This window comes from Rasamsonia emersonii (genome assembly GCF_000968595.1).
Source record: "Rasamsonia emersonii CBS 393.64 chromosome Unknown ctg1118621760039, whole genome shotgun sequence".
Lineage (NCBI taxonomy): Eukaryota > Fungi > Ascomycota > Eurotiomycetes > Eurotiales > Trichocomaceae > Rasamsonia > Rasamsonia emersonii.
The window spans coordinates 39,946-52,338 of NW_013563248.1; the positions used below are offsets into that span (position 1 = coordinate 39,946).

Consider the following 12,393-nt stretch of genomic DNA (forward strand, 5'->3'; position numbering starts at 1 on the left):
TAAAAAACGTAACCGATCATCCGCTAGGCGGGTGGATAGAGAGAAGCCAGAAGCCGGTTTGCCTGCTGGGATTCCTGACTAGTGGTGCTTGAAACCTCCTTTGCCAGAAATACCGTCCACCCGGATAGAGGGCCCGTTTCCAAAGTTGCGGTAGGCCTTTTCCCTTGCCGTTGCCTTGTCTTCTTTGATGGTCAGGCAGTTGATTCCCAAGTAGGTCGTGATCCGGTTGATGACAAGCAGGGCCCAGTGCATGTACGCGACAAAGGCAAACACAAGATAGCCACGTAGGTACCACAGCTCCACGGTGGCACTGACCATAGGTAGTCCGAAGCGCGGCAGATTCCCGAGAATGGCTCCGCCAACCAGCGGAGTGAGCAGGACCGTCCAGTATGGGAATGGCTGCTTGAGCAAATGGGCCAAAATGATCTTAGTTGTCATACGGCCAAAGACAAAGGACATCGTCACGCAAAACAGAACAAGCCTGTTCTCGCTCAGGAGCGTGGAATACGGGGAGAAAAGCCACGCGAGCACCGAGACCGTGAAGACGACAATAGGCGTCCACTCCAAGAACACGGGCAAAATGGGGAGGTTCTGTCGCTTCCGAGCGACTACGACATTATAGACACACGCCGGCAGATGTGCAGTCAGAAACGAGAAAAGAACCATGGCGACCCAAAAATCGAGGAAGATACGGTCCCCAAAAAGCTCCGGATGGCCCAAGTAATCCGCAACGCGGTTTTTCCAGATATGAGGCCCATAGTATCCGGATGCAATCATCACCGCAATGGCAATGAGAAGACCTTCCGTGGGACCATTGAAATACCCCAGATATAGCGTGTGGGTGTGGTATGTCTCCCATGTGGAAAAGAACATGGGCAGGCAAGGGATGAGAGCCGTGAAGGCCCCCAGCTTGGTGGCGCCTAGTCCCATGGCAGCTGTCTCGAGCAAGCTTGCGAGTGTACAATTCAAAGAATCAATTCCATGACTATGTGCGGTCAGCAGCTGCCACCGGAATTAGGAAACTCTCGGGCTTCTACTGACTCAAAAAGCTCGCCCAGGCCACTGGAGGTTCCGGTCCGCCTAGCTTGTTTCCCATCAACGTTATCAAATGTGGAGTACCTATGGTTCCGGAGCAATCAGTTACGGGACGAAGGCATAGTCTTTGATACACTTGTTTTGCTGGTTTGGGCTGGGCCAGAGGTAGTGGGCTGACATACATCCATACGCCAAAAGCGAAGTTATAGTAGAGCCAGGATGGACCCTAGGTGGAAGAGATTGCTTAGTTCGGACGTGTTTGGGCCTTCAGGATCGAGGAGTCCATACCGGTCCTACGAGATCGGGCATAAAGATTTCAACCAAAACCACATTTACCACGATGAAAAAGAAGCCCAACAGGGTGACCATATTAGGAGCCAGCCATAATGGCAGAAGCTCAACGACTGCGTTCCACTATATTAAAATGGCCCGCCGAGTCAGCTGCTGCACTGGGCCATTCCATTGGTATTAGGTTGATGACAATACGTAATGCTTTAGGATATATCTAGAAATAAAGGACTTGTCCACGCTGGAGTATTTATAGGATTTGAGATGAACGAGAGCGTCGTCTGAAAGTGAATCCTGTGTTGCTGCAATACCAGAAAAGGCAAGCGATTAGCCACTACAGTCGAAAACAGACAAAACACGGGAGGCTTGACTCACCTTTCACCATATTGATCACTGCAGTCATCCTTCTCACTTCTTCTCAAAAAGAGATCTGGGGGCGAAAAAAAAGGGGCTGTCTATTCTCTTTCTCTTTTCAGTTCATTCCGTCCGTAAGACTCGAAAATATAGTAGGAAACGACGAATTAGAAAGCTGAAAGGCTCAGGATGCCGAAGTTCAAATTTCAGGTATGCGCTGAGACAAAGCCCGGTCTAGAGAGTGCTGCAGAAAAGACCGTGAGACGGAGATACACAATTTCAGGGGAAAGTAGGGGGGAAGAGAGCAGTTCAGCATTCGGTAGATCGGTAGATCGGTGAGCGGAGCAAATGGGGAAGCGGGACCTGCGAGGCATCGGATAATTGTTATCCCGGAATTCTGGGACAAAAGATTAACTACACCTCTAAAGATCATAATAATTACTATCTACAGTCTGGAAGAAAATATAGAAATAACCTTCAAGTAAAAGGGGAAAAAAAATATACTGCTTTTTAGCAGGTAAAAAAAGCTACTCGAGGTCTCTTTAAAACGACACCAACAGGATTCGAACCTGTGCGGCCGAAGCCAAGAGATTTCTAATCTCTCCCCTTAACCACTCGGGCATAGTGTCTAAACTTATTAACTGGGACAGCTCATTTTTTTCTACATGCCTGCGGACTTGCTCCCTTTTTCTAGCTTAAAGGGGAAAGACTACTTAGTAGTGCCTATAAATGCTCCGGACCTTCGGCCCTCCGTTTCCCTGTAATGCAAGCCTATTTAAAGCCTCTAGGAGTGCCAGCATAAGCCTATAGGGGTTCCAATAATATATTGCTTCGCGCTACGCGCTCCGCAAATGAAGTCTGTCAGCTGGCCTGAAACCACGAAGAAGATAGAAGATGAGGACAGGAGAATACAAATTAATGTTTCTTCTTTTCTTTTCCAGTAAACTTTTCGTAACTTAATAGTCTCCATAGAGTTGTTGTTTAATGAAAACAGTAGCATGATAGACTTCAGAGCAAGCAAAGCAGACTGGATTTGGACTGGAGAGTAGAAGGAGTATTTGTCTGGCTTTGTCTCAGCAGGGGTCTGTCTGCCCAGCAGGTCCTATCCTGCCATATTATGTGATAACATATGCAATACACATGCACGCTGGCTGGAAAAAGTGATTCTTTAACCTGATCTCAGATTATTACTCCGTACTGGGAGGTCAGATTAGCCTGCCTATAAGTCGGCGAAAGTGAGGGTTTGACTATCTGTGCTCAAAAAAAGGGGGGTCAGGTCAGGTTTATAAGGGCCGGCGAAAGGGATTTGGTTGTCACTGGCAGATATCTGCAGGTCAGATCAGATTACATATGGGCCAGTTAAAATGAGGGATTGGACCAGCATTGGATCTCATTCATTGTTCTTTCTGGCAAGCCAGACCTGACCAGACTAATCATATAACAAAGGGCTGTATACAGTTAAAGTGCCTAACCTAGTATCCCATCTCCCAGAAACGCCATTCCCAAAATCGATGATATCAACACAGGAGCACGAGACAAAAGCAGTGGAAGGAGGGGGGGGGGGGGGAAGAAAGCTCGAGTAAAAATGAAAAGCGGAAAAAAGAGGAACGATGACAGTAGTGGTCAAATAAGACCAGGACCACCATACATATTGTACTGTACAACATATATGAAATGGAATCCCAGATATGCTTAATCCGACACATCATCGTCTGGCAATACGTCGATGGCATTTTGCAGAAGTTGGATGAGCTCATCAATGTCAGGTCGGTCCGCAGGTTCGACTTGGAGGCACTTCCTGACAATCTCCTTAACCGGCTCACTAATCCCCCCTTCGGTGCTGTCCTGGGATGCAGCTGCACCTCCTTGCGCACCGGCTTTACCCTTGCCCTTTGCGGCACCAGTCTTCTCATCAGGAAATCTCCAGTCTCCGCCGAGAACGCACATACTCAAACTACCCCCCGTCTCCTCACTTCGCGCCTCGAATGGGCTTTTTCCCACGAGACATGCATACAAGGTGCAGCCCAGCGACCAGATGTCCACCTTTGTGTCGATGATGGACCCGGTCTTGACATCAAACAGCTCTGGCGCACGATAAGGCATCGTGCTGTGCTCTGCGGCAGTATCCTGGACGGCTATTGCCAGAGATCGTGATGTTATTGCTATGGGACTTGGGGCCAAGGACCCCAGATCCATCAGAATGGGTGTTCGACCGTCGTCAGCGATCATGATGTTGCCTGATCCTCGATGCATCAGCTAAGAGTCCATTTCTTAGGCTAAGAAGTCAACATACCGGGCTTGATGTCTCGATGGGCGTAGGGCCGCAGTTCTCCTTCGGCAACGCCTTCCTGGCTCCTGGTCACCTCATCCTCCATCAACGGCTCTTGTTCCACATCATCATCCATCTGACGGGTAGAGCGTCGCTTGGGCTTTCCCCTTGGCATTGATATCTCCGCATCTGCTTCTTCGCCCTCCCTTCTGACTGCCTTTGCTTGGCGGGTGGACGCTGCGCCGCTCTTGACCCGGTATTGATGCATAGCCTTGAGTGCCTTTGCGACTCCCAGCATCAGAGTTATCAATTTCTTCTCGGGGAACTTCGTGTGGTTGACAAGATTGGCATTGATCGCATCTTGAAGGTTCCCGCGCTGATAATAGGGAAGAAGGATGTAGACAGTCTTCGAACTCGCCTCATCACCATCTGGACGGAACTTCGAACCCGACTCCGTCGTCACGCAGTGATCAATAGCACGTATGATATTAGGATGGGGTGCGAAGAGCTTGTACGCTTCGACTTCCTTGAGCGCTTGAGCGACTGATTCTTGGCCGAAGGGACACCGTATCTTCTTCAGGGCGAACAATTCCGACGTCGCCTTGTCTTGCACAAGATAAACGTAGGAAAAACCGCCCTAGTCATCGCAGGGTTAGATAAATTTCCCGTTTGTTAACAGCCCGCCCAGAACATACCTCGCCCAGGAGCCGGAGAAGCTTGAAGCTGCGGTTGTTGATTTTCAGCTGCGGAGAATTCGGAAAGCAGCACATGCAATCCGTGAAATTGTAGAGGAGGTCAAAGAAATACTGGGCCATTTCTGCCGCGGAAACGACACCTCAGTCGTCATCAATCGAATGCAGAATACGTAGTAATCCGGGGTTCAAGTGGGTGACGTTGCACATGCAACGGAGCCTGGAGCTAATAGCACTGCGGGCGGAGATATAATTTCAGTGAAGAACACGCGCCCTTGCCTTTCAAACGAATTGATCGAGAGATAGAAACCCAACAATGGCTCGCAGCAGCTGGGTGTTGATTGATACCTGTCCTGACGACTGCGGACGTGGCTGAGGCTGGCGCTGTCAGCTGTCGGCTGGGCCAGCGGTCGGGGGTTTCCCATTCGCTTTGCCCAAGAAAAGATCCTCCACACTCGCCGGCCGCAGCAAACTGCTCGCCCATGGTTCTTGCAGCGCCGGCGCAGAGGCTGTTTCTCCAGATCAGCTGGATATCAGCATACTCCTGCTCTGTCATTGGATGCACTCGTTGGTTCTTGTTTACTGCCAATAGGACGTGTCTAGCTATATCCTGCAGACCCCTTTTCGGCCACATCTGCATTCTGCTGCAGCACCGCCTTTCAACTGGGCACCACAGCTGCTGTAAACAACACAGCAGGGCATCTCTTCCAGGCCTAATCAGTCCTCTTTATGTAAGGCTCCTGGGGGTGGCCAATCTCCACGCAGCGAGGACGACAGTGAGTCAGGCCTCTCAGAATCTACTCGAACCATGCGCCGATGATCCATCCCGTCAACCCCCGCTCTCCGATCTGGCGTGCTCCTAACCTTGATTTTTCCTTTTCCTCCCTCCTGTAAACAGAACAGGTGCTCACCGGCTCCAGATTAACCTGGATCTTCTTCATTTTGATCTCCTGGTACGATCAGGGTGCAGTCGAACTTAAGAGTCGATCGGTTTATTTCGTGACAACATGGCCCCCATCGATGATATCCGGGTCGGAGACCTGGTGAACGTCCCCGGGGGCATGTATGGGACTGTCCGATATCTGGGACCCGTCGATGGCAAGCCCGGTCGCTTTGCTGGTATCGAACTGGCTCCGGAGCATGCTAGCAGAGGCAAGAATAATGGTGATGTCGACGGACGAAGCTACTTCACCACCTCCATCCCCGGTGCTGGCATCTTTGTCCCCATGAACAACAACAAGTATGTGACGAAGCGGACAGTCGTCACTCCTCCTACCCCGTCTCGCCCTTCCGTGACAAACTTCAGCAAGTCCGTTGGCCCGTCAGTTGCCCCTCCTTCAGTCCCCAAGCCACGCATTCGGCGGCCATCGTTGCCCCGACCAGAATCGCCCCGTTCGGCGCCAGCGTCCAAACCGAACTTCACTGGATTACGAACACCCTCGTCGGCCATCAAAGCACCTTCAACCGCACCAAGCGCCACTGGGGCCCCTCGAACCCCCTTCAAGACGCCGTCTCGACTGTCCGACCGGCCCCCGTCGAGGGTGAGCGTGGAGTCTGAAACTCCGGTCTCAGGGAGGGCTCATGACCAGCAAGCGTTTGGTGGTGCGGAGGTTCAAGAACTACGAGAGAAGGTCCGAATGCTGGAACAGGAGCTTCGGGACCGAGATAAACAGCTGGAGGAGCAAGCCGTTACCCTTAACGAGTTACAGCAAAGTATTACGGAACTGGAGGGAACGGATGCCGTCGCTATGCGGGCTCAATTACGGGAGAAGAATGAGAAGATCGCGCAGCTGACAGCGGAGTTTGACGCCCACCGCGCCGACTTCCGCAGCACGCTGGATACCCTGGAGGTGGCCGCATCCGAGACGGAACGCGTTTACGAACAGAGATTGGATGAACTCATGCAACAGAACAGGGAGCTTCAGGATCGCGGAGAGGACGTGGAGACGGTCGCTAGGCAGCTGAAGCAACTTGAAGAACTAGTCTCGGAGCTGGAAGAGGGTCTCGAGGATGCACGACGCGGCGAGGCGGAAGCAAGGGGCGAGGTGGAATTCTTGCGAGGAGAGGTAGAACGAGCCCGGCTGGAGCTGAAGCAGGAGCGTGAAAAGAATGCAGCAGCTCTGAAGGAAGCGGAGACTCGCCGGAATACCAAAGAGCTGGATCAGAAAGATGACGAGATCAGGGGTCTCAAGGCCATTATCCACTCTCTCAGTCGCGGTGACGTGAATCCGGCTTTAATGCGCCAGAATGGGATATCTCCGCCAGCTGGCAAACCGGAGCCGGATCCCAAGGATGCAGAACGGCTCACACAGCTGGAACAGCGTATTCAGGAACTCGAAGGGCTGGTCGACAGCAAAAACCAGCGCATCGAGGAGTTGCAACGGGAATTGGAGAGTCAGAAGCGGAGTTCGTTAAACGGTGCTGGACGAGTTCGCAGTGGTACTGTCACCGTCGCTCCGTTGAGGCAGTTCAAGGCTTCAAGAGACAGAAATAGTGGGTCGAACCACACTGTCAGCCACGCCCACACTCCCTCTGACCGCACCGTGGTTCCCGGTGATTGGCAAGACGCGCCTACTGGCGCTGAGCAACATCAACCACTGTCATCATATCAGGAGTCTCTTCCTCATCGCCCTGCCAATAACGGTCCGGATTCCGATAACCGCTCGGATGCCAGTACTGCCCTGTGGTGTGAGATCTGCGAGACCAACGGCCACGATATTCTGACCTGCACCACATTCGGAAGCAACGGGCACGGCAACACCAATGCCACGAGCACCGCAGGTCGTGATAACGTCGAGACCCCAGCCCCTGGCGCATCTAGACCGTCCGACCCTCCACAGGAACGTAACTCCAATGGAGTGAAACAATTCGGAGGAGGAAGCCCCACTTCGCAGAGAACAGGCCGAGACGCCGTTCTCGAAGGCTTGAAGGGAATCGGCGGCCTGACCTCGTCCATGTCTCCTGTTGCGGGGAAATCCTCGGGAATCATCGATGAGAGCAAGTGGTGTGCGCTTTGTGAGCGTGATGGTCATGAAAGCATCGACTGTCCCTTTGAAGAATGATTCGATAGCACTTGGGAAGAGAATGCCTACTCCAGGTATTGTTAACTATTCTTAACTCGTGGCATCGGCAATTAGATGAGTATAGGCCATTCGCAATTCACCTCTGCTGGCGGTTCACTTTTTTTCGATGTACCAATATTGATTAATACAGCTTACACCATTATGCTGGCAGTCGTGTTATGAGATTCTAAAATTTTAACTTCTTTTGTCACCTTCTGTCTCTTCGTCCCTTTTTTTTATTTGTTTCTCTGTTCTTTTTTGGCCTTTCTTGCGCTCGAGTGCTGCGATTTATCGCATTCACCGATTCAGTTTTTTTGAACGCTGTGTCCAGCTCATCTTGCCTTCTTGGTTTTGTATCCTTTTCACCCCTTCGATTTTTGTTTATGCTACATTCGAAGTCTCTTTTTTGGTTCAAGAGTGGCCGCCAAGTGAACATGGTGAGATGATTTGCATTACTGGAGCATTTATGCCCGCTGCGAAGATTTATATTAGGTATATAATTCATTCGTACACATTCGTTACTTGTGGCTACCCTCTGCGGAAGCAGAATATCAAAACTTGAAGATGTCACTGATACCCATTTCTTTTCTACTATTATTCGGGGAACCTCGGCGGCTGTATCACTTCGCCTTCGGCATACTTTGTCGATGCGATCGTGCCGCACTTGGAGCACTTTCTCTTCGCCTCGTCGGCGCCAAATTCCTCCACGACCTCCTTCACTTGCGTGCCCAAATCGGTGCAGATGAACTGTTTCTCCCACACGATCTCCCCGCATTGCCGGCAGTACCATCTCATGGTATCTACTTCGCCCTCCTTCCTGGGTACCTCCAGTACAACACCAATAGTATCCTTGAACCGGACTGGGCAGTGCGGAGTGTTGGCAGGGAGCAGGAATAGGGAACCCTCATGGATAGGGATGTCTTGAAAGGTAGGTGGAGTAGTGGAAGTGTCGACGGTCTTCAGGAGCATGGATCCACGGTACTGGTAGAAGAATTCGGGTGTTGAATTGATATGATAGTCAGTTCGAGCGTTGGGGCCTCCCACTATCATCACCGTGTAACCTGCGGTGGCAGGCGACGAAGGGTGGTAGACGCAGTAATTATTGACAGGAGGTTGGAGAAGATGCGAATTGGCTTCGAGCCTAATTTTAGGTCACTTAATTAGCTTTGATATTCCCAAGATAAAGGCTTGCGACCTTCTGCGAAGATAAATTCTACTAAGAAAAAAAAGATGCGGGGGATGAGGGGTAAAAGATTTCTACCATTTTGGTATATTTAAAGCTGGAGGCAGCATTCTGATACACGTGTCAAATCAGCTACTCTCAGTATCGTGTTTCACAGGTTCTCAATGTCAATTCTTTGGACCCAGTGAGGGAGGGATGCGATATAAATGTTGATTTGAAATGCAGTAGTTAGTCATAGTCGATTCTTAGATGCCGGATCCAGAAATACTCGCGGATGGCTCGGCCGGCGGAGATAAGGGAGTTTACTGATAAGGGCTCACGTGATCATCGCGATCCGTCACGGACAAACTTTCCTTTTAGGAATTTTTTGAACGGTCAGAAGTTTCCATTTTCCTGAGACAACGCTGCACTCGCCAAGGGAAAACATTGTCAAATGACCTCTTGACGCCGTCGCATTCAAGACTGAAGGGCGTCAAGGACCAGGAAATCGGGGGAAGATGGCGACTTCTCAGCCTCCCATCCGCTTCACGACGCAAAAGAATTTCACTTATCGCCTTGTGCTCGCGACACTGACCGGGCGCCCGGTACATATCTCGCAGATCCGACCTTCCTCGCCGTCGAACCCCGGTCTTGCACCTCATGAAGTCTCTTTCTTGCGTCTTCTCGAAGCTGTCACCAATGGCTCTCAAATGGAGATCTCGTACACTGGTACAATTCTCGTGTACAAGCCGGGCTTGATCACAGGAAGCGCTGCGGGCCTCGGTGCGAGAGGTGGGGTAATCAAACATGAGATCCCAGGAAACTGCACTCGCGGAGTGAGCTACTTCTTGCTGCCGCTTTGCCTCTTGGCTCCGTTCTCGAAAGCTCCTGTGAATGTCCTCTTCACGGGGCCTGGCGTGATTACGTCGGCGACGCCAACCGGAGACATGTCAGTGGACAGCGTCCGGACCGCTATCCTCCCTCTTTACAACCAATTCGGTATTTTTAATAACATAGAGCTTCGTATTCTACGGAGATCGAATCCCGGCCCGAATGGAAAAGGCGGTGGAGGCGAGGTTCAACTGGTGTTTGGACACCAGGTCCGTCTCCCTAAGACTTTGCACTTGCTGAACCCGGGACGGATTAAGAGAATCCGTGGTGTCGCTTACTCGACTGGTGTGTCCGGATCCAACAACGCTCGGATGATTGATACGGCCAGAGGAATACTCAATCCCCTGGTTCCAGACACCTATGTGTTTTCTGATGTGTCTTCCGCTCCACTTATCCCCGCTCCCGAAAAGAACAACCCTGCAGCGAAGAAGAAGATTGGCGTTGGATTTGGCTTGTCTCTCGTGGCCGAGTCCTCCACTGGTTGTTTGTTTTCTGCTGATGTGGCCTCGCCACCCTCAGGTGGCGTGCCGCCTGAGGACATTGGGAAACGATGTGCCTACCAACTGCTCGAGACCATATCAAAAGGGGGCTGTGTGGCTCCGGCAGCAGCTCCGACGATGCTTACGCTCATGGCCATGGGCTCGGAAGATGTTGGCCGACTCCAGGTCGGCAGGGAGGTCATTGCAGACGAAGGTCTCATCCAACTGGCCAGAGATCTGACCAAGTTTGGTGCACCCGGCTGGGGTATAAGAGATGCAGCAGGGGAGAACGTTGATGGGGATGTCATAGTCAGCGTCGTCGGAAGAGGCATAGGCAATGTCGGAAGGAAGGTTGCATGAAGAGGGAAAGTCTTCACGGCACGAATTTAGTCTCGGTATCTACTCGACATCCAGTTGGTCATTCACCGTTGTCGCAAGCTGCTACGGTGAATCGTTGCCAGTTCTCAGTTGGCTTCACTCCTGATTCTCATCAGTTGCGCGACAGTGATCAGCGAGTGCATGCCGCACGCCTGACCAGCGGCTCGCAGGGCCAGTCTGCTCTCGTGTATCCATGTAAAGGATCCAATGAGCGTTCTGATACCATCTGCTATGCTCAACGCAGCGTGACTCTTCGAGTCTCAGCCCGCAACATTCAGTTACATGCTTGAGCTGGGTTTCTGCCTGCGGCTCGAACGAATAGATACCACCTCGAGCGAAGCCCGTCTCACAAATGGTTACTTCACAGCAATGTTGTCTACTTGGGTTGCATGCAGGAAAGAATACGGTATTCAACCGATGGATATATTTTATACCCGGTTTTCTATGTACTCTAGAAGTCCAGCTATATACGAAAGCAATCTTGTACAGTTACGTAGAGTGGAAAGACAACGGATTATAACCCTAATCTTTTGTCGTTACCGTAACCCTCATGACTGGTATATAATCTCCTAACGTTCGTATTTGCCAATCCATCTGCGTCACGCAGTTGGAGAAATATACAAGGTCCAGTGTAAGGTTTGGCGTCGTATTGGGGCCATATACAAAGAGCCACTCTGTCACATCAGACTCGGGCTGAAATTGATCGGCATGGACTCTTCTTATACAGGAGTGAAGAAGCTATAACAGCGACTCAATATCGCGTGTCCTAAGTGAACAATTCGATCCTACACCACGAAGGTATCTATATATCTGAAAGTGAAAAAGATATATCTACGTTCGTAGTCACGGAGACTGGAAGCAACAGTAATAAATATTAACTAAGCTCAAACAGTGATTCTATCCGCGACTTAGGTCAGCATAAGTCACTGTGATGCCATCAAGTCTATCTAGCTTGAACTGTTGGCAAAGTTTGGATTGTGAAAGAAGCAAGGCTATAAAAAGTACGGCACAAGATCCTTGTTTTCTCCAAGGGCAAAAGGACAAGGCCGTTGTTTCTTTCTTATATGGATAACAGCTTGACGGACGAAACCGTCTTGTTCTCAGCACACGCGTGGTCGAAACAAAGGACATTAGGCCACACTCGACAACAGTAACAACACAAAAACGCGATATCTTTGTTTTGATTCTAGTGAAATCAAAACGTCTTTGTTTTTGTTTACTTGTTTACTTTTTTTTTGTTCGCGTCTTAACTGCTGATTCTCTGTCACTGCGAGATCACCCTCTGGCCTCACGCCCCCAGGCAGGGTATATAAAGGCCCTCCTCCCCTCGCCATCCTCTTTCTCTTTCTCTCTCTAACTCCTCCACTCCAAACAGATGACTCCTACAACTAAGTCATCATACTCGCAATATTATGATTGCATATGATATTGCACTTTCCATGGTGGTGAGTCTTTCCCTCCCTAACATCTAACTTGAGTCTCAGTACTTCAGTAGGACATGGTCTCGATTATATATATATTTTATATTATAGACACATACTAACACACAGGAAACGTGTTTGAGTGGTCGACTCGCGTGATTGAGGCCGGACGCGTCACATGTAAGTATTTCTTCCAACGTGCTTCTTCCCCTATCCTCAATTCTTTCAATAACTTAGTTGTTCGTGGTAGTCGTCGTCGTTAAGCTGATCTTGATCTTGACTCAACATCCGCAACTTTTGTTTACGCCTCTCAATAAACGGTATGACAGTCCCATACCCCTTTCTTATCTCAATGAACCTTT

The 12,393-nt window shown here is 50.4% G+C and overlaps 5 protein-coding genes across 5 annotated transcripts; 2 read left to right on the forward strand and 3 right to left on the reverse strand.

The window, feature by feature from the left end:
- Window positions 1-78: 78 nt before the first annotated feature.
- T310_2782 (sn-1,2-diacylglycerol cholinephosphotransferase) lies at window positions 79-1,404 on the reverse strand (the record flags this gene model as incomplete). The annotated part of the gene is made up of 4 exons (XM_013474347.1): window positions 79-985; window positions 1,042-1,119; window positions 1,218-1,261; window positions 1,372-1,404. 4 exons carry the CDS (start codon window positions 1,402-1,404, stop codon window positions 79-81), a joined length of 1,062 nt encoding a protein of 353 aa, XP_013329801.1.
- A 1,965-nt stretch (window positions 1,405-3,369) lies between these two features.
- On the reverse strand, window positions 3,370-4,761 carry T310_2783 (Serine/threonine protein kinase; the record flags this gene model as incomplete). Its single annotated transcript, XM_013474348.1, has 3 exons — window positions 3,370-3,920; window positions 3,971-4,583; window positions 4,642-4,761. 3 exons carry the CDS (start codon window positions 4,759-4,761, stop codon window positions 3,370-3,372), a joined length of 1,284 nt encoding a protein of 427 aa, XP_013329802.1.
- An 884-nt stretch (window positions 4,762-5,645) lies between these two features.
- T310_2784 (Noc1p protein) lies at window positions 5,646-7,700 on the forward strand (the record flags this gene model as incomplete). The annotated part of the gene is made up of 1 exon (XM_013474349.1): window positions 5,646-7,700. One exon carries the CDS (start codon window positions 5,646-5,648, stop codon window positions 7,698-7,700), a length of 2,055 nt encoding a protein of 684 aa, XP_013329803.1.
- A 594-nt stretch (window positions 7,701-8,294) lies between these two features.
- On the reverse strand, window positions 8,295-8,993 carry T310_2785 (3-hydroxyanthranilate 3,4-dioxygenase; the record flags this gene model as incomplete). The annotated part of the gene is made up of 2 exons (XM_013474350.1): window positions 8,295-8,841; window positions 8,962-8,993. 2 exons carry the CDS (start codon window positions 8,991-8,993, stop codon window positions 8,295-8,297), a joined length of 579 nt encoding a protein of 192 aa, XP_013329804.1.
- A 387-nt stretch (window positions 8,994-9,380) lies between these two features.
- Window positions 9,381-10,900, forward strand: T310_2786 (RNA-3'-phosphate cyclase family protein; the record flags this gene model as incomplete). Its single annotated transcript, XM_013474351.1, has 2 exons — window positions 9,381-10,541; window positions 10,694-10,900. The coding sequence occupies 2 exons, from the start codon at window positions 9,381-9,383 to the stop codon at window positions 10,898-10,900; spliced, it is 1,368 nt and encodes a 455-aa protein (XP_013329805.1).
- Between the last annotated feature and the right edge of the window lie 1,493 nt (window positions 10,901-12,393).